The following is a 23,692-nucleotide window of genomic DNA, read 5'->3' as shown; positions in this document are numbered from 1 at the left end:
GATGTGGGACAGGTTCATGAACAGTATGCACCACTGGAACTTCAACTGGGACAGGAACTTCAACAGGTTGAGGAGCATCGACTTCAACAGGAACTGGGTTGACTACTGGTACGTGGTAGGGTTGTGGAATTTGGACTTCATAGGGCCTGTCAACATGGTAAGGGACATCTACTTTAACAGGAACACTGACAACTTTTCTACTTGCACTGGGACTGGATGTGGCACTGGTAATTGAACACGATTGTATGATACTGTGTGCTCAACTTGACGATGTCCATGATGCTCGATAGGTGCTTCTAGACCATGATGTTCAAATCCGTGACCGACGACACCGCCAACTGAACTGTGTTCATGACTATGTAGGTCCAAACCATGACCAACTGCACCTCCTACCAAACCATGACCAACCGCACCTCCTACCAAACCATGTCCATGGTGTTCAAATCCGTGTGAGACAGATCCTGCTGCTAAACTTTCATGCCCATGATGAGATTCTACAAATTCGCCTAATTTCTGGCTGAACAAAGGAGGCCCATGTTCCACAGGTGCTCCTGCTCCCAGCAATCCACGTTTTTCCAACTTAGTCGCCGAAGCGGCCGCCAAAATTACCGTCAAGATCTGAGCGATTCATTATCAGTTTTAACAAATAAATAAAGAAATAATAATATTAAGTAGTAATAGACTTACTATGATCTTCATGGTTGTTTTGCTTGATATGGTTTTCTGAACAATGATGCATGGATGTCTTTCGTCACCTGTTTTTATATGAAATCCAAACACGCATAATATCACAATTTTAAACACTTTCACCGAAAACTATAATTTTAAATCATCTTAGCGGACCATATTGTTCTCACTTTTTTATAATGTCTTTTGAATCTATAATGGGCGAATGATATAACAGTACGGAATCTGTCGGTTTGTGAGAGATTTATGCTAAATGATTTTCACAAAGAAATTTTGTGATCAAATTAGTAGTGATTCTGTTGCCAAGCAAAAAGCATACGAAACTTGTGAATTCAAAAAGATAGTTGTATTTGATAAAATAACAAAAGTAATTGTGTCGGTGCCAATCACTTAAATGTACAAATTATATTTAAGACTAATTTAATGGGTTCTTTTGTTAAATGAATACTTATTTTTTGAAATTTAAATCTTCAATATTTTTTTTATCGAAAATTTTATTGGTTTAGTAGCTTAAAATATATTCTGTAATAGTGTCTGAAAATTATATATTTTGCTCAATTTTTCATAATCAAACTGAAATTAGAAAACCAATAAGCGATTGAATTCAATTCAATCAATTCATTGTGAACTATTATAAATATTCCAGCAAATTAAATCAAATTTACGATGTATATATATATATATATATATATATATATATACATACACAATATAAATTTTTACTAACTAGATTTTTACAATATACAGTAGGTAAATAGTACTAATTAAAAATAATTATAAACGATGTGGAAAAATTACTATCAATTTCGAACTATTTTTAAATAATTCCAAAATACTAGTATGTTTTTAATATTTACATTATATTTTATAATTCTGAGCTCATTAATTAATTTTTCTATTTTATATTTTCCCAAGACTTATATATACATGTATATATATATATATATATATATATGTCTTTAATATATCTTTTTAAACTTAATTATATATTTAAATTATCTTTTAACATTTTTCACAGTATGATACTGTTTGAAATATTCTACAAATGCACATGTAAATTCCTGTAAACTAATACGTCCGCATTTCTAAAAAATATTTTATTTAATATAGTATATCTTGCAAATTAAGACGAAATCCAAAGATAATATGTTGAATTACCTTTAAAATTGGTTCAAAATAGTTAAATATTCTATAATAAACGCTTTTATAATTATTTTATAATTTTTTTTCTTCTAATTTTTATTATACTTTCGCCTTCTGCCCTAAAGCGTTTTTTATACGAGATGACCCCCATTTGAGACATGATGCTCTTCTATTAATGAGAAAGCATATGATTTATTTGATGTCTCCGGCATCTCAGAAAGTTTTACATAATACATACCACGTGGATGATTTCTCATTAAAATATTTGTTTTATTGACACCATAACTAAAAAAATACTTTAAATATTTATATAAATATATTACTGAATATAATTGATGAATTATGATATTTTGCAAATTAACAATTAAATTTTTAAATAATTTGAGAAATTATTATTCATAATAAGTTTGCGCTAATTATTTTGAGCATCTGGAATTTTTAAATTTAATTTGTTCGAGATTCAATGCTCTGGAATGTTCGCAAAATTGGAAAGTAATTTTATGTCTATGAAGGTTATAATACATATTAAAAGCCGCTCTATAAATCTAACGAACTTTATTTCGTAACATCAGTTCGCATATATTGACATATACAATTGATATGAAATAATAATACATGCGTTTTTACAAAAAATAAGAATTTATTTATTTTTATATACACAGCATAAGATGATGACGTGATGAAGAATGGCGTGTGATTTGATGATGGGTTAACAGCATTTTTTATGTTGATGTACGGTGCCCGTATTGTTTTTTCAAGCGATGTGATGTCCAGTCATGTTGTTTGAAATCGGGCAAATTTTATGATGTTAAAATATCCGCGAATTCGGTTTTTCGATGGTTTACCAATGTCCGTGTCCGCCTCCCAATCCATGACCGCCTCCCAAACCTCCGTGAGCACCAGCAGCGGCGAGAGCGAGCGCTGCTCCGTGTCCATCTCCGAAACCTCCGTGTCCACCTCCGAAACCTCCGTGTCCGCCCAAACCGCCTCCGAAACCGCCATCACCGAATCCACCGTGTCCAATATGCACTGGTTGTTTCACAATGACTGGGGTGTGCACTGGAACTGGGACGGGTTTGACTACCTTGACTGGGTAGGGTTGTGGCACTGGGACAGCTACCTTGTTTACAACTGGGACCTTAACTGGGTAAGGAGCAGCTACTGGGTATGGTTTGTCTACATGTACTGCGTATGGCTTGTCTACGTGCACTGGGTATGGCCTGGATACTGGAACTGGGTATGGCCTGTCAACTTGGTATGGAACTGGGACACTGTATGGCACAGAGACGGTTCTCTCGACTGGGACAGCCACTGGTTGAGCAACTGGGATTGGTACGTTTTCTGTGAGCACAGTTTGGGTGACAGTGCCACCGCCACCACCACCACCAGCGCCGCCGCCGAAACCGCCTCCGGCACCGCCACCGAATCCACCGCCAAGACCGCCTCCGAAACCGCCGCCAAGGCCTCCGCCAAGACCGCCTCCGAATCCTCCTCCGAGTCCACCGCCGAGACCTCCGTGTCCGCCACCTCCAGCTAACAGGAGAGCGCCTCCACCATGTCCGCCGAAACCACCGCCATGTCCGTAGCCAAGTCCTGCCAAGCCACGCTTCTCTTGTTTCTTATCTACCTTCTTCTCGGCCTCCGCATTCACCAATGCCACCGTCACCAACAGAGCGATCTGTAATAAACAAATCACTTTTCATCACGTTTACGTATTAAATGATAAGTCACGCATATTTTCTTTTTTTAAGAAAACATTATTAATTTTACAAAGTCAAATTAGACCAAAAAATACGAGCACGTAAAAGTATATCAAAATGCGATTTAATTATTAATTGTAACCTATTTTTGCTAAATGAATAATTTACGCACATTTTTAGGTATTTTTAAGTAAATCGAATGCGATATTAAAACTCACCAGAAACTTCATATTTTTGCTTGTGTCTGTGAAGCGTTCAGCTGAATGCTGACTCCTAGATCACTTACCGTCGCTTATATACGGCCACCACGCAGCCTCCTTGCCCACAGCACACTTTCGCCTAATGCATCCAGTGTATGCACATGCATGCATAGCCCCTACCACTGTGTGTCAGGTTTTTCACAGAGTCCGTCTCTTGTGCATAATATAATATAAAATAATATGCCCCATGCGATAATTAATCTAACCGGCATTGATGTACTCTCGCCCGCTTGCCTGATATCTTACATAACGTGCTAGGGAATCTCGTTTCGGAAAAATGTAACGAGAGCAAGCGACCACATATGGGGGGACCGCGCCGCGGAAAAGCTGCGTAACGTCCTTATGGATTTGAAAGATCGCAGCCGGATCGATCTGTGATTCATGCTCGGAGGAAAAAATCATATCGGCGAACGCACTAATGTTCTGGATGTTAACGAGTAGCTTTTTTGAATATTAAATGATTTATGTACCGCGGAAATAAACAGTAGCCAGTCTAGTCATTGCTAAAAACAATTCAATTGCATCATTGGAAAAAATCCAGCTCCAGTGTTGGCAAAGAATTAAAAAAGCTCTAATCTCTTCCGGGTGAATAATGAACTTTTTATTATAGGGTGAAATATTATTAGTTAATTATAAACTAGTTCTGTTAATTAATATTCTGAATGTTTGTTTTCAATTTTTTTAGTATCGCGTGCAAAAGCAGATTTTTTTTAATTGTAATAATAATTATGATTTTTTTAAATTGTAATAATAATAATTGTAAGATTTTTTTTAATTTTAATAATCAATAATTTTAATTTAATTTAATTTTTTTATATTTATATTTATACAATACAATTATACAATTATTGATATTAGTGGTACATAACTTAAATTAATAGATAACTAGTGGGGTGTATGGTATCGTGCTTTGAGGCAAATTGCTGAAACTTCCGTACCGCAACGAAATGTTCGAGGAATACCGAATGTTTTCAAATAGATTATGATTAATATTGTAACATTGTCTAATATTTATAAGAAATATATAAACTGAATTGCGAAGTTGAAATTATTTGTTTAAAGTATATTAAAACTATAGTCAGAATTAAAAAAAAAACTGAATTATTTTCGAAACACAAAAATTTTTTTTTTGAAAAAAAAATGGAAACAAAAATTTTTTTTTCCAAAATCAATTATTTTGTTAAGACAAGCAGAATCATTTAAATCGGACGCTTAGTTCTTTCAAAAACTGCCATTTTTTACACATTTAGCTCCGTATCTTTAAAATGGCTGCGTCTGCCTTTGCCAAAAACTAATAAACACTTCTCCCAATCATTACTAATTGAATCTTTTTTGGATCATTCAAATCGGATGCTTCATTTTCTCAAAATCTCGATTTCTATTTTCTGCACTCTTTGCTCTTTATCTTCGTAACTGCTGGACCTGCCTTTGCCAAAATCTAATCAGCTCATCTCCCTATCAATAGGAATCGAATGTTTTTTGAACCATTCAAATCGGTTGATCCGTGCGCCCGAAAACGTGACAGGAAATTTGTATCCATACATACATACACACACATACATTCATTTTTTCTGAGGTATGCCAAAATGTTCAGAAACCTTCAAAACGTCGAGAAATGTAAAAATTTTCAATTTCGATTTTCGGCGCATTACAATAACTTACCCTACGGTTAATAATACATACTACAAATGAAATATAATTTAAAAACAAATGTTCACTCATAACCTTTTCGCTTTTTGCATGAAAGAAAAAAAAACGGAATAATTTACTAAAATTTATAACTCAAATATTCATCAATAGAGTAAAAAACTTGCTCTTTGAAAATGTGTTGAGTTATTTATAAAATTTTCTATTACCAACTTCTTTAATACCTAGCTTAATGTAAAGTATTAATATTGCTTAATTAGTAATGCATTTTACGGATATACGATGACAGGATTTTTATCGATTATATATATATATATATATATATATATATAATTATTATTATTATTATTATTATTACTATTATCATTATTATTATAAGGTGATTGAAAATGCAAAAAATATATAAATTGCAAAAATTATATAGATTTAATTTGAATTGACTCATTCTTGCCAATTTCCAGAGACTGATTGTAGAAATTAATATCATTTAATATACATGACTTTTTCATATAAAAGCATGACTTTATTCTGCAATCTGATTATTCTAAAACATTAAGCAAAAACTGTTAACAATATAGGTAACTATATATATATGGGAAAATAATATTGATTAGAAATTAGTTGATAGGTTAGTAGATGCCAGTGGCGTCATGCCGGATAATTTTTTATACATAAGCTAAAAATGCTTTTTATAGAATTCGGACTATGTATGAAAATGATATGTTTTCTTTCAAAAATTCAATAATTTTCTTCGTTTTGTCAGTGTTTTTCGAATATCAATTGTAGAATAGCTCGTTTACTAGAAAAACATTTATATAAATAAAATAGACATCTAAATATTAAATTTAGAACATACTGATCAATAATTTCTATATATATATGTTGAGTATTAGATATAAAAACATTTACTATTTATTTGTATTTGTTGTATTCACTTTCATTATTCTTTTATATTTAAATATGTATCTCGATATGGTAAAATACTATCCCAAAAAATGTTTATCCTGGCATTTGGACATAAATTATCGATACTAATGATATGTTAATAAAAAACTAATGAAAGAATATTTTGTGCAATGATAATTTTCGTTTAATATGTCAATACCATTTGTTGTAATTCAGTCAGTTACTTGGACATGAGGTTTGTTGATTGAATGGAATTAAATAATAATTTTCTAGCAATATATTATGCAGAGATCAAGCATAGCTGTACATTCATCAACTTGGATTTAATTTGATATTTGATATTTGACTTTGCCACTTAATGATATCTTATACGTTTGAAGGACGTGCAACTTACAGGGGGCATAAAAATTTCTAAAATATCAAAAACTTGCTCGAGAAATTGTTACGATGCACAAAATAAAAGTTTGAAACAGATACCAGAAAACTGCAAATTAAAAAATGTTAATTGAAACCTATAACTTTTTTTTAACAATTATACTATGTTGAAAATAGCAATAGCTTTGTTTGATTGTATATAATAATATAAAATATAATAATACTAAATCATTATGAATTAAACATATATATTGCATTAATTTACCTACGCATAATACTTCAAAATTTTTTTGTTAAATTTATTGATTTTTATTACGATTTTATTTAAAACCAGATAAAACGAATGAATCAAATTGTTGCATTTACTATTCATGGCAGATACCTGAATATAAATCATTTGAAAGTAAATCTTTAACACGACTTCACATATTTTGCATTTCTATGTGTCATTTTATAAATCACATAAAAGTTAAAATGATGAATATATTTTGGTAACTGCGGCAAAAACTGACTTTGTTCAATATTGGTGTTTATCGATGATATTGAATAAAATTGGGTAAATTCAGTTGAAAAAATCAAGCATCATTAGACTAATGTTTTACGATAATATAATTTATTATAGTGCAATTTTTTAAATATTTAATAATTAAACTTTAATTTTTGTAATTACTGTTTTTAATTCAGTATTTTTTTAATTAAGATTTGTATAATTTTGTCGATGTTGCAAAGCCCTATAAATTGTTCTACACTCACGAAGCTTATTATAAATCTATGACGGTTATTTCTAGCATCCCGTAGGGTAGTTATAGTAATTGGTCAAAAATCGAAAATGAAATTTGGTTTATAAATATCCTATTATCCATATTAATTTTTCTTTTCGAACGATATTGTTTTTCGAGAACTACTGAAAAGTTAACTGATACGTTTAGTTTTAATAAAATTATAGCTAATGCACTAAATGAAATTTATCAAAAATCTGACTATATATATATATATATATATATATATAAATTTATAATCAAAGACATTCCTTATATCCAAACTTCGATGTAGATTGAACTTTATTCAGAAATTTGCACACCAGTCTCGATAATTACAAGGTGTTCTTGATTATTCCTTTAGGTATTCACGAGTGATTAAGCTTTAGTAAAAGTTTTCTGATGAAATATTATTACTATTTAACAAGATTGATTACTATCGATTAGATATCCGAATTGCAATAGTTAATACATTAGTAAGACAAAGAGAGTCACCGCGGAACAAAATTGATTAACGACGACTCATTCGCAAATCTAATTTGATTTTCATGGAAAATTTGTGTCGTGAGTTTTTTGATACAATTGCAAATTAAAAGAGGGCTTGAAATAACTACATAGGAAAATATTTATTATTTAAAGTTTTATCATTGTACACATCTTGTACAAATTTTGGTGATACTATACTCTTCTTAGTGGATCTTATTTTGTTATCGATAATCTGCGTTAACACATTTTATTGTACAGAGTATTCAATAGAAATCGATTAGCCATAATTAAAATATAATACTAAAAATGAAGAAAGCAAAGTGGAAAACCGAATACTAAAAATATTATCTCAAGTAATTTCACAAAGTTTAATGTTACATGAGTCCAATACAATTAAGTACAGTATATATACCTACATACGAGTACGTTTCTGAATAGGAAATTTTCTAATTGAACTTGAACTTTATATAACATTATACAAAGGTTTTTCTATTACATTTTGAAATGCAATAGTAGTTTAATATTTTTGCTTCTACTTCACTTAAATTTTGCGTATCTTTGGCGGTATTTTAGAATAAAACTTAATATATGAGATAAATATGTATATTATTGGGCCATATATATATATATATATATATATATATATATATATATATTTATTATTTATTTTAAAATGTTTTTTATTTTTATTAAGGGCCTAAATTCAAAACTTTAATTATATGGCTTTATTTTTATAATTATTTTTTTAAAGCAAAATTGATAAAATACATACTTTTTTTTACTTCAAAATACTATTTATCTTCATCAAGAGTTGTCTACCCTTAACATTTTTTGTTTAAATTTTGACACAAATTTTCTTTATTTTAATTTTCTATAATCTGAAATTGAGAATTACATAGAACTCTTTTTACTGCAAAACACTATTTATTTTTAACAAGGGTTGTCCATTCCTCCCGTTTTCCCATTGAACATATATTTCCCGATGCGCACCAACAATACATAGTTGATAAATGGTTTGCATAAGAGAAATTTTGCAAATATGGAGAATGAATATTAAAATTTAGAGATATATTTAGGTATTTAGAGTACATGGAACATTTGTAGGTACCATACAAATCTATTCCACAATCTCAATTTTTTTCAATCTCAGTAAATTTGCTGGACACGCTACATAACAATATAATTTAAAAATAAATTATATACTTTGCTTCGTAATTCAGAAATTATTAAATGAAAAGCGCGATGATAATGTATCAAAATCTGGAAACTTTAAATGTACCAATTCAATTTAAAAATAATCAGTCACAGAATAGGATGGCATAGACTATTAAGGGAATTTATATGCAGTGTGTTTTGCAGTGGGTAAACTATACATATATTTTTTATTAGCTGCTTCTTTTACTTATGTACCACATTTGCAATCAATCATTAGTTCTTTTAGCAAAATAACGTTTGCCGTGTCACCTAGTATATACATATATATAAATATATACATATATATATATATAATATATGTATATATATATATATATATATATATATATATATATATATATATATATCTTAAAATCCACACTGCAAGCAATGAAATAGTTAAATTAATTTTCAAAGGTCAGCTCGTAAGCATCTAATTAACTAAAAGTACAATTAATTTTTGGTTTATGGTTTTTAAGGTACATTTCAAAGATTTGGTGTTGATATGAAAAATTGTGCCCGGAAGTGATCTTTCTCAGCATCAGTTACATATAAAGTTGATTCGGTTGTCTCTCCGATGTTTTCCTTGAAGTCTGTATAACAATACAGTTGCATGTTGGCCGAGATCAATTGCATAATGCATTCTAGCGCGAGTTTGAAAAAGACAGCAGCTAACTAAAAGTTTGTATGTGGTGCTATATTATTATATGAAGCAGGTGTGGCAAACATTTTATTGATCCACTTTCCACGGCGTAACTTTGCCCTGATATCTGCTTAAGAGGAGAAAAAAAATTGCCAACAAACTACAGATGAATTTTCTTTATGAATGTCTATCAGTAAATGAATATTGACAGAAGATTAATATTAGAACAGTTAATTAATGTCGTATAAGTATTAAAGTGAATAATTTTAACGGTTATTAATAAAATTCCAATACAGTTATGTATTATTCTGAATACATGATCATTCAACCTATTTATTCATTTCAACTTATTTTAACATAATTTTAACTTTGGTTTTTAATTCAAACCTTGTTCTTTATTACCCAAATTGCAGATATATAATAAAATATCTTCATTTATATTGTTTTTCTTAATGTTATTTCATATAATTTGATAAATTTTTTTACAAATATTCATACTCAGTAATCAGACTCACTAATATTGACCCAACAATTATAGATTCAACAATTAACTATTTTAAATCTAATAATTAACAATTTTATATTTAATTTTTTTAGATTTAACAATTTTAGATTTAACAATTAAAAATTTTAGATTTAATATTAGATTATTAGATTTGAACAGATTAAATCAAATCAGATTTATTATTAAACATTATTAAATTTAACGATTAGCAATTTTAGATTTAACCATTAACAATATTATTTTTTGAATATTAATCTAAGATTAACCTATTACCAACTTTAGTTTTAACAATTAATAATGATTTATTTAAACATATTAGATTTAACAAAATTAATTTTAATATTCAACAATATTACACAATTTTAGATGTCATAATTTTAGAATAAACAATTTTAGATTCAACAATGTTCGAATTAGCAATTATAGATACAATTTTAAATTTATTAATTTCATTGTTTAGAGTGATTTAATAATTAGACTAATTACACATTTATTTGTTTAATATAAATACATTTTCCGTTAACAAAAAATCTATATTAATGAATTTTTTACATTACAATATTATAATACAGTGAACTATTTATTACTAATCATAGAGAATTTTATCCATTACTTTTATATTTTGCAAATTATTTAATCTAATTGATAAGCTTTTTTTTTTATTAACTTCCCGTAGGTTAAGTTAGTGTAATCGTCCAAAAATCGAAATTGAAAATTTTTGCATTTCTCGACGTTTTGAAGATTTCTGAACATTTTGACATACCTCAGAAAAAATGTGTGTGTATGAATATATGGATACAATTTCCCAGTCACGTTTTTGGGCGCACGGATCAACCGATTTTTGAATGGTTCAAAAAACATTCGATTCCTATTGATAGGGAGATTAGCTGATTAGTTTTTAGCGAAAGCAGGCTCAGCAGTTACGGAGATAAAGAGCAAAGAGTGCAGAAAATATAAATCGAGTGTTTGAGAGAACGGAGCATCCTATTTGAATGATGAAAAAACATTAAATTTGTAATGATTGGGAGAAGAGGTGATTAGTTTTTGGCAAAGGCAGGCCCAGCCATTTTGAAGATACAGAGCTAAATGCGCAAAAAATGGCAGTTTTCAAGAGAATTAAGCGTCCAATTTAAATGATTCAAAGAACTTTCTGCTTGTTTTAACAAAATAACAGATTTTGGAATAAAACAATTGTTTCAATTTTTTTTTTTCAATTTTTTTTCAAAAAAAAAATTTTTTTTTGTCTATCGAAAATAATTTAGATTTTAATTTTAATTCTGATTACAGTTCTAATATACTTTAAACAAATAATTTCAACTTTGCAATTTAGTTTATAAAATTCTTATAAATATTAGACAATGTTACAGTATTTACTTATAATAGTCAATTTGAAAACATTTAATATTCCTCGAATATTTCGTTACGGTACGGAAAGTTCCAGCAATTTGCCTTAAGGCACGATTCCATACAGCGCACTAGTTTATATTCTTTTTAATAAAAAAATCAATATATAACAACACAAAAGGTAATTAGAAGGGCTTCGAAGTCTACATCATTCTACACAATCTTTTTTGTGCTGCACGATGTTGCTGATGTATCTTCCTGATTTATAAGTTTCAGGAAAGAAGATTATCGTTTATTTTTAACTTCCCGTAGTAAAAAATGAGCCATTTGGCGGTCAAAAATGAACATTAGACATATGTATATCGTATTATCATATATTTTATAGAGATTTTAACAATAAGTATAAATTTTGTTTACTTTCCTATGGGTTCCGTACTAATGATTTAATATGGTTCGAAATTCTATTAAAAGTTTCAAATCATTGATCAACTTTTATTGATTATTTTTAATTACTCGAATTTTGAATTGCGGTACGGGAAGTTCCAGCAGTTTGCCTTAAGGCACGATGCCCTAATTGCCTTAAGACAGAATTTCACTTACAGCTAGTAAGGGTAAATTAATTGGAATTTAGGTTTTCCAATCCCTGATAATAGATAATATATACTTATTGGTACGTATATATAGAGCAGTCCAGTCTAAGTAAGTACGAACGAGCGGCCCGGCCGTTACGTTCACCGCTGCCCGAGTGGGTACTCGTACTCGCGGACTTGGGCAATGACAAATCGCATATCCTTGCCAGGGGAATTCGAATTGGAAAAAATCATTCGCTATGCAGATTTGCTGTAACACACTATATATTCTATATACTGACGTAATTAACGTATCTCACACATGTGCAACATACCGGGTTTCCAATATCTTGCTACAGTAACATGTGCATTCCTCTACCTTTTAATAGCTAGGCGGCCGGTGTACTACAGATATGTTGACACAGTTTTCTTCACACAAATAAAAGATTCTATTGTTTGTATTTTCATTCAAAATTTATGCAATTGGTATTGTTCTATTCATAGTCTGATACACACGAATTATAGTAATATCTTATAGCAAAATCAGGATACAATTTTAACATATTGTTTTTTTTTTATTTATTTTTCATAGCAAGCTATACAAAGTACAGCTACATTTGTTACAGTTATATATTATTTGACTGCGTGAGAAGGATCGCTATCCTGCGATAGCGCCTTCTTAGATGTTATGTTATATTTTGTAGTAAATTATTGCAGATTCTTTTGTTGAGACGCTTTGGTGGTAAAGGCTTGAGCAGACCTAACGCTAATACGTTTGGATGACGACTTAGACGAGCTTTGTATCTGGTGCAGTAAAGACCAATTTCTTCTTCTATAGTTCAAATTCTGAGATCTTAATGTATCAACCAATTGGGAACGTATTTTGGAGCGTTCACGATTTTTTGCAAAATTTTATTTTGGAACCTTTGTAGAATAATTATGTTCGATTTACTGGCCGCACCCCATAGTTGTAGGCCGTAGGACCATATTGGTTTAATAATTTTCTTGTATTTTAGGAGTTTATTTTCTATAGTTACTTGTAAACATATTGGTAATTCATCTTTACCACATTTTTGTTAAAAGCACTTGGATGGATATATAAATAAAAAAGTGATATGGATTTATATATCAATATATCAGGTGAATACTTTTTGCTTCTTAACTTCTAATATTTTTCTTCATATTTTCATGCTTTTTGAAGAAAAGGTGGATAATCCATTCCTTTTTATATTTTTTAATATTCTGTATTCATCAATTATATTATTTTTGATAAAAAAAATCTGGTGATGGAACATATCTAGTTCCGAAACAAGGTAATTCAACAATCGCTCGTGAAAGGAATACACACACACACACATATATATATATATATATATATATATATATATATATATATATATATATAGCAAGGAAATTCAAAAATGTCCATTTTAAGGACCACCCTAAATATATATAAACATATATTATATATATATATATATATATTAGGGTGGTCCTTAAAATGGACATTTTTGAATTTCCTTGCTCTCAAGGGCTCAAATGGTTCCAAAGTGATAAAAAACAAAAAACAAAAGTGATAAAAAAAAAGTTTTTAGGTATAACTCAGCGACAAATTTTGAGTAAAACTCATTAATTTGTTCGCTAAATTATATATAAAAATATTTTTCAAATTTTTGAAATTTTTTTCATTCCATTTCCATACAAAACTTTGATTGAATTGTGCACTATCAAAAAAAAAACAATATTAAGAGCTAAAACTTTGAGAGAATTGTTTTTTATCCATTAGGAACCATTTGGACCATTTAAATTATGTTCTTTGTTTAACGTTACAAATCTACCCTTGACAATAAATAAAAAATTTAATGATTATATCATATCAATTGATTAATTCGAATTGTTTCCATTCAAAATATAGCTTTAACTTTTTTTGAAAAAAAGATTTTTTCAAAGAAAAATCGCTAAAAAAGCTCATAATTTTTTTGTTTAATCTAAATTGAAGTCGCAAAAATATGTAGATAGAGCTTGTTTAGCTACATTTAGCATTTAAAAGAGTGATCTGATAGCCTCTTTTTTGACAGCAATAAAAATTTATTCAATTAATTGGTAAATACAGTGAATTACATATGGGTTTTTCTACCCTGGGGTATTATACCCAAAAATTTCTAGTTTTATATCATTGCCTATATATTTATATTTATACAATATTTTATATATTATATAAGGACGAAAAAGGAGAAAAGTAGCCTCTGAATAGTTTATTAACTTATATATAAAATTATGTATACAATAAACTAATAATAAATTTTCACCATCTACTTTAGAAATTTCAGCATAATATTAGGCAACTACAATAATGTATACATTTTCTTAAATTCAATTAATTTTTAATATCATTTTTTTAAACTGATTATTAGCTAAAAAACTTAGAAAGAAATGGCAAATGCTTGCTGAGATTCAATATTAAGATGTTACACTAAATAAATATTATTTCAATAGTAATCTATATTTCTGAGAACAAAATATTAATTTTAATTTGTTTTATATTAGCAAATGACTTGATAATTTAACTTTACCTTGACCTGCTTATTAAAACTGGATATTAAAACGACATCTGCATTCCAAATACTTATTTAATATTGGTAAGAATTCATAGAATAGATACAATCAATTTAATTATAATTTATTTTATTACTAATAATGACCTGGTTTTATTTGCGATTTTGTAATTGTAAATTAACAGTAAGTCAATAAGCTTATTGGTGATATTGTAGGTATTTTTCGTATTTTGAGTTTTCTCAGTTTTAACATGAAACATCACATGCGTGATTTGTTTTATATCTCTTTGGGCTTTTTAAATTAAGAATTAATTAATTTATAGAAACCTAGGAGTAATCTTATAATCTTAGTTTTTTTTAGTCTTCTCTCTCAAAATAAAAAAAAACATTAATATTTTGTCATTATTATAAATAAAATGTTAGAATCAAATGTGAACATAATGTTGAGGACTTTTTACAGATCAACATATCAAATATGACCACATTTTTGGATTTATTAATTTTTTCCGTAAATGCAAGTCAATTGAAACATGAATTCTATAATTTTTGAACCATTATCTATTCTTTTAAAAAAATATGGCTTATGTGATAAATATATTTACTTATAGACTTTTTTAAGGTAAATTAAAATTATCGAGAGGTCGTACCAATTTTTAATTTTGATTTTTTTTAATAACTGTATTACTGTTACCAAATACTTAGTTACTGATGATTTTATACGTTTGTGTGATTACCATAATGAAATCTTCTAAAACATTTTGACCCCCACGGTTACATAACAATACAAAATTTGCGACACAAGAAATATGCTGCAACTTAAAATGAGCTTTGAATAGAATAATTAAATATCTGAATACGACCTTCACGAGTTTGATTCGCACAGTCTTATATTTCTCATTTGAATTTGAACACTAAAGCGTCTAAAATAACAATAGAATTGTTCTTTCTCGAACTACCGCATTTATTTCAGACATCTTACTTGAACAATACATTGATACGGTAATTGCTCCAATAATTCTGATGTCGATATCACCTACTATTATAGATTAACCGATATAATATTTACTTTCAATATAATTCCTGCGCATAAAACAAGTTTTATTCGCTTTCAACCAACGCACACGAAAGACAAAATGTATTTCTTATAGATTTATAATTTTAAACTTATATGGAAAATTCAAAATCATCAAATCTAAATTATTTGACTTTTGTCACACTGAATTGGAAGAAATGCTTATACATATATTACAACTGCAAAAAATTTTATGATACCTTTCGTTGTTCGCTAGATATTTGCTAAAAACCATCTGCTACTTTTTGCATATTTCAAATGCGTATATCTTAAAAACTATTTAAACTACGATCAAAAATATTTGTATGGCGTCATAAGGAACCTGCCATATAATGTGATCATCTTAAATTTTCAGTTCGAAACCAACTGCCGTACAGGTAGCATCGGATCAATAAATATTCAATATTTATTTCTTATCAGTTGACCTCAGTTCGCTTCGAACCTTCGGCCAGGTATACTGTGCCTCACGTTATTGTAAACAAACATTGTTATCATCCAAAGTGAAATATAAATTGAATTTAATAGTGAAGTGTTATATAATAATCAAATAAATGTACCCGTAAAGGTACATTTATTTTTGTTCATTGAATATATAATTTAAAAAACTGTTAATTAAGGCATAATTAATAATTATGCAAAATGAACCATATATTCCACCAATTCCGTTAGTTGAAGTTGATAAAGTGCTTAACTGCAGTCCCGACAGTGAACATCTTTTACATGAGTCACAGCCAGCAAGTAATTTCGTAAATCCTACAATATGCAACAACAACATGAATGAAGAACAAATGGAATCCTGCAACGAGCCCTCAACTTATTATAATTCCATTCCTTGGCAAGTTGTTGATAGTCCTAAAAGGAAACGTCCAAACCGACAAGTAGATCAGCCAATTCAACTAACAAATAGATTCAACGTGTTAACAAACAAAGAGCCTATTGCTGTTTCAGAAATATCAAAAAAAAATTTGCCACCACCAGTTTTTATTTACGGTGTGGTTGATTTCCGAGGTATGGTTGATGAAATCAAAACTATTCTAAATATCAAAAATTTTACCACTAAAACATTTCCTAATGATATAATCAAATTTATTGTTTCTTCTGTTGATGATTATAAAAACCTCGTTAAATATCTCCGAGGTCGTAAAGCAGTTTTTCATACCTATCAGATTAGCAGCGAAAGAGCATACAGAGTGGTCATGAAATATATGCATGACCACTCTGTATGCTAATTCTCAAAAACAGCAATTGAAACTTTTGGGCATAAAGTTAGGAATATAACAAATGTTATTCACTTTAGAAGTAAATTACCACTCAACATGTTTTATGTTGATTTAGAGCCAAGCAGCAATAACTCCGATATCTTCAAATTAAATAAAATCCTAAATCAAATTGTGCATTTTGAACCTCCAATGAGATCATCCGAAATAGCACAGTGCAGTAGATGCCAAATGTATGGTCATACAAAATCTTACTGCAACCGGCCATTTAGGTGTGTAAAATGTGGTGATCAACATGAGAGTAAAAAATGTACAAAATCAAAAGAATTACCTGCATTTTGCACTAATTGTGAAGAGTCCCATACTGCAAATTATAGGGGTTGCCTAACTTATAAAAACCTCTTGAACAGTAAACCTAAAATAAACACCAATAGCAATAGTGCGACTAATCAAAATTATTCGGATAATCATCCAAATTATGCAAAACATTCTACTTTTAATCATCGTAATGAAAATCTTTTTAATTCAGAACATATGTCATATGCTCAAGCAATCAAATCTAGTAAATCAGAAATTTCAGAAAGTATTAATTCAAGTCTCTTCCATTTTTTGAATGAGTTCAAAAGTATGTTCAATCAACTCATGCAGCAAAACACAATGATGATAAACATGTTATCCACGCTTATAAATAAACCTAAATAATGTTCAAATTTCTAAGATTAGGATTATGGAATGCAAATGGGCTTTTACAGCATAAAAATGAATTGATAGTGTTCCTTAATGAAAATAAAATTGATATATTACTAGTAAGTGAAACCCACTTCACTAAATACTCCAACTTATTTATTCCTCAGTACTATATTTATCATACATGTCATCCAGATGGTACAGCACACGGTGGCTCAGCCGTATTGATCAAGTCCAACATTTCTCATTATGAACTCCAAAAGTATGACAAAGAATTCCTTCAAGCAACAACAATCCAAGTTCAACTTTCTTCTTTTCCATTAACTATTTCTGCAGTATATTGTCCTCCCCGGCATAAGATTAGCGCTTCACAATTCTCAGATTTTTTTGGGTCGCTTGGAAGTAAATTTATTGTCGGCGGAGACTTTAATAGCAAGCACACGTTTTGGGGATCAAGACTGATCAATCCAAAGGGAAGAACACTTTATGAAGTTCTTGATCAACAATGCTATTCTACTCTTTCCACAGGAACTCCAACCTACTGGCCTACTGACATAAGAAAGAAGCCGGATTTACTGGATTTTTTTATAATAAAAGGTTTAAATTCCAAGTATACTGATGTTAATCCAAGCTATGATCTTTCATCAGATCACTCCCCGATTATTGCCACTATTTCTTCTTCTATTATGAACGTCTGTAATCCTGTTAGACTTCATTCAACAAAAACTAACTGGGAGCTATACCGTTGTAAAATAGAAGAGAAGATAAATCTCAAAATTAGTCTAAAAAATCCAGCAGAGATTGACCACGCTGTTGACAAGTTTAACAAAATTCTTCATGCAGCAGCTGTAATAGCTACTCCAAAAACAACCGTCAAGCAGGAGCAATCGCTGTCCTTGGAAATTAAAAATTTATTAGCAGATAAAAGGAGAGCAAGACGCAAATGGCAATCAAGTCATTTACCTTCGGATAGAAATATTTTTAATAATTTAAGCAACAGACTTAAATTGAGGCTCAGAGAGATTTCCAACCAGAACTTTAACAAGTATGTATCAAATCTTAATAGATTTGATAATTCAATCTGGAATCCTATTAAACACAAACAAAAACCTCAAATTAGAAATCCACCTATTCGATGGGATGAGCGCAATCACCTACACTGGGCAAGAAGTGACGCAGAAAAAGCTGATCTATTTGCTGAATATCTGAGTTCAGTTTTTCAACCTAATCCAGATCTCTCAAATACAGCGGACACCAGTTTGACTTCATTTACCTTAGTGAACTCTGAAAACAGTATAAATTTCTTCTCTTTAAAAATGATAGTTAAAGAAATTGCTAAACTGAAGAATAGGAAATCTCCTGGATTTGACTTGGTGACTTCAAGAATGCTTAAAGAAATGCCAAAGAAGGGATTTATCCTAATAACTTATATATACAATTCGATAATAAGATTAAACTACTGGCCAACCTTCTATAAAACATCCATAGTAAAAATGATACATAAAAGTGGAAAAGATCCAAACATGGTTTCTTCATATAGACCGATCAGCCTTTTGCCTATCGTCTCGAAAGTGCTTGAAAAACTGCTACTCCAAAACATCTTAGCTAATACAAATATTTTTCCAGACCATCAATTCGGCTTTCGGAACCAACATTCTACAGTTCAACAGTGCCATAGAATTGTAAGCGTAATCAATAATACCTTTGAGGCTAAGAAATTCTGCTCCGCGATTTTTCTAGATGTGAGCCAAGCTTTCGACAAGGTGTGGCATAAAGGCCTTTTATTCAAGATTGGCTCTCTACTTCCAAGTAGGTATTACAATATTCTAGAATCCTACCTTGATGGTAGGAAATTTAGAGTCCGCGTTAACTCAAATACTTCAGCATCTCATCAAATCGAAGCAGGTGTTCCACAGGGAAGTGTTTTGGGCCCTTTACTGTATATTCTATTTACAAGTGACTTTCCAACATTACAATCGACCATAACAGCAACTTTCGCTGATGATATTGCAGTACTTTCAACACACATCGATGCATCTGTTGCATCAAGCAATCTGCAAAGCCATCTTAATATTATTGAGGAAATGGACAAGGAAATGGCGAATAAAAATTAACGAAAGTAAATCGAGTCATATTTCGTTTACTCTCAACAAGTCAACATGCCCAAGTGTTTACTTTTATGGACGAAAAATACCAAGTAATAATTGTGTCAAATACTTGGGTATGCATCTTGATCGTAGACTGACCTGGAGAGATCACATTTGCTCAAAAGTAAAAGCGATAAAAATTAGAACTGCAGAAATATATTGGCTATTAGGACGCAAGTCAAAATTATCCCTTGAAAATAAATTATTAATTTATAAAACAGTGATAAAACCTATATGGACTTACGGTATTGAATTATGGGGATGTGCCAGCAAGTCTCATATAGCATTAATGCAGCGTGCCCAATCAAAAATACTCAGACAGATAGTTGATGCCCCGTGGTTCGTCAGTAACAAGACCATACATGACGATCTGAATATTTTATATATCGAGGAAGTAATAAGAAACTTCAGTGTCCACCACTTTCAAAAACTAGAAGCCCACCCAAATAAAATAGTTGCACAACTGCTTGAGATGCCACATTCCAGGAGGCTCAAGCGTAAATCACCAATGGATAATATCCTAATCTAGCAAATTGTTTAATGGAACAATTTCTATATTTTTTAGAGTAATCATCAAAATATGTTAGTTAATTTAATTTTTTTTTTGTAGTATTATTATATTATTTTATTATTTACTATTATTATATGTTACTATTATTATTAGTTACTATTTTTATGTTATTATTTTTATTTATTCTTATTTAGTTTATTTTTTTTAGTTTATATATATATATATATATATATATATATAGCAATGCAGCTCATAGAATATAAGTACTGTTCTGATTGCTGTAAAATAATAAATGAATAAAAAAAAAAAAAAAAAAAAAAATCTTAAATTTTCCGACGAAAATCGTGAAAATATGTATGACCTTAGGTCATGCTGTGATTTCAGTTTTTTCCGATATATTCGGCAACCTTTGAGAATATTGAAATGCAGTTTGCTTGTCGTTATTTTGGCCCACATAACAATTTACCTCGTTATTATTTGATGTTTCTACGTGTCCGGGAAGTCTGTGAAAAATTAAGAAATCTAACTTTTTTGCCTGTTTTTGAGCATTTTTCTTGAATGTTTTAACATAGGACTTTGATATTTTTCGATGATATATTTTAAATTAAAGAATCTTTAACCCAGTGCAAAAAATATTACGATACCTCTTACCGTTCGCGAGATATTCGCAAAAACTGTTTCAAATTTTCAATTTTCAAACGTTTAAACGCCTATAACTTGAAAAATTTTTGAGATAGGGCTATGTTGTCTCTGAATGAAATTATTACAGTATACTGTGTTCTTCGGAACTTATTTCAAACCCTACTAAATTTCATAGAGGTGTTTGTAGTTGATAATGATAGTGGTTTGATAGTTTGCAGTAATAGTACATAGTTAATTTAATTGTAGATAATAAAATAGTAATAATAAATATAAAAGTTTGGATATTTTTTCAAGATGTAGTTCTTTTATCTTACACTACTCATGGTGAGTAATAATATTATTAAAGCATGCAATTCTCCTTCGTATATAATTTGGGTCCAATTCGATTTTGAGCAACTATGAAAACGAAACTAACAATATAACAACAAATTATCCATACCAAACAAACAAGTATCTGACTATAATTAGTAAAACTCCGAGCTAATTCATCATTGTAGAAATGTGTTTAATTTGCTGCATTTCAAAAATTTATAACCCGGTTCTTTTTACCCCGTAAACAACGTAAATTGAGACAGATAAGAAGCAAACAAGTCCAACGTCTTAATTTTAAAGGAGTTTTACAAAATATATGCTACATTATTCAACCAATGCGAAATATAAATTTCATTGATTAACCTATACTTAAAAATTATATTAAGGTGACGCAAACTAAACAACAGTGCTCACGATCAAAAAAACTAACAGCTAAAGAAAATACTTTTATGATAGATTTTCAAATATTTTCGCTTTTTTCCGATAGGAACGTCGTAAGAATTAAGGTGATAGCTGGTTATACAATTTTTCCATCTATTTTCAAATATTGTTGCTAAAAATATCGTAACTTTACGTATTTTTGAGATATCGGTAGTGGATCTTTTAGTTCCGCTCTACCTATTAAAAAACATTATTGTAAAGGCTTAATTCAGAGATGTCTTTGTAACATTCAAATATATAAACACTTTATGTTTAGGTGAAGTTTATATATCTTTCTACGGATCTTTATCACTCTTCCTAATCATTTTGATAAAAAAGAGAAAACTACTTAGATGTTAGTTAAAAAAGTGTTGGCAAATATTTTATTGAAATGTGTCTGTGATCGTCAAATACCTTTTTAACTTATCACGACTTATTAGATTTTTTTCAAATAAAATTGCCTATAAACTAAAACAAATAGAATTATAATAGAATTGAATACGTCACATTTATTACTTGCAACCTATATTCACCTATATATTTTACAGGTTTTAAAATAATTGCAAGGTTTCGTTTATGGATTTATTATGATGTTTGAATTTAAAAATAATCAACTTTATTATACATTGTAACATACACTATAAATAGAGGTAATTGTATGTTTGTTCGATCGGTATAAAAACATGCAATGTGATAGGAAAGATCTAGTTAAGCGATCTGTTTGCAAAGAGCTACTGTTTCTTCTGGGATATTATTGATGTAATTCGAACCGATTTGTAATCACACTATTATATATACAAGTCATTCGTAATTTGTGTTAAGTTTTCTGTTATGCAAGAATTAAGTAATAACACTATTTTCTCCGTATGCTACTTGATCTTAATAATTTGGTAAATTGTAAGCTTAGATGTTTTTTTTTAATTATGAATTAATTAAATACTTTTTTTATACAATGTTTTTAAGAGAACAGAGCGTTTTAATAATTTATAAAACATTTTACTTGTATTGACAATATGAAGAATTGATCAAATTTTCATGAAGGCAGATCTAACGGTTTCAGAGATCTTGTGAAAAAAGTAAAAAAAAATGCAATTTGGGGTTAAAAATTATCATTAGACATATTATGCTCATAAAATTATCAGATATTTTATAAAGATTTTGACACAACGTATAAACTTTGTTTATATTCCTATGGATTCCGTACCAATGTGTATCCGTTAGACGGCGACTCGGCGCTTACGCGCTTCCATATTTCGTCCTCGGCAGATAAAGCAGTATGATTGCTTTGAGAAAAAGTTTAGGATTTCCAAAATATTTCAAAGTAAAACTTTTTTTTCAGAAACTCTTTTTTTTCTCAAAAGTAAATTTTTGGCAAAAATTTATAGTTTCTCAAAAGTTTTTTTTGGTACGGGAAGTTTTGGCAATTTGCCTTAAGGCACGATGCCATGCGCCCCACTTGTTTAATTTTTTATTTGAACTCTGGAACTTTTGGAGCTGCCTTTCAGAATTTTTTTCATCAATTCTTCAATTCGTTAATACAAGTGAAATGTTTTTTGAATTTTCCAAATCGGACGCTCTGTTCACTCAAAAACTAAATTGCAATTCTTTGTACTTTTTGCACCGTACCTTCAAAACGGCCGAGACTGCTTGCATCCATGGTATGCCTTATCAGCACATCTCCCTATCAACAGAAATCGAATTTTTTTTTAATCATTCAAATCGGTTGATCTGCGCTCTCAAAACCAAAATGTATCTGCACATACACACAACTTTATGTTTTTTGTGTTATAGGAAAAGGTAAAAATGATAAATAAGCATAAAGTTGGTATAACATATATATAAACGCTTATACAAAATATAATCGAACTGCTAGCATCGTCTAAATGAAATGAAATAATAACTGATTTGGGCA

At 29.6% G+C, this 23,692-nt stretch overlaps 2 protein-coding genes across 3 annotated transcripts in view; one reads left to right on the top strand and one right to left on the bottom strand.

The window, feature by feature from the left end:
• Positions 1 to 23,692, top strand: part of LOC113372304 — a 236,110-nt gene that overhangs the window by 77,392 nt on the left and 135,026 nt on the right. The gene's annotated exons all lie outside the window — the stretch shown is intronic.
• Positions 2,672 to 3,760, bottom strand: LOC113373892 (glycine-rich protein 23-like). The gene is made up of 3 exons (XM_026614158.1): positions 3,749 to 3,760; positions 3,385 to 3,508; positions 2,672 to 3,321 (listed from the first exon to the last, which is right to left on the bottom strand). Exons 1-3 carry the CDS (start codon positions 3,758 to 3,760, stop codon positions 2,672 to 2,674), a joined length of 786 nt encoding a protein of 261 aa, XP_026469943.1.

The sequence above is a fragment of the Ctenocephalides felis genome, unplaced genomic scaffold (assembly GCF_003426905.1).
Source record: "Ctenocephalides felis isolate EL2017-DRISC unplaced genomic scaffold, ASM342690v1 CF-g0.4_SCAFFOLD_01604, whole genome shotgun sequence".
NCBI classification, from domain to species: domain Eukaryota; kingdom Metazoa; phylum Arthropoda; class Insecta; order Siphonaptera; family Pulicidae; genus Ctenocephalides; species Ctenocephalides felis.
Note: the sequence above shows the minus strand (reverse complement) of the source record. Positions and strands in the feature narration are given on the sequence as shown.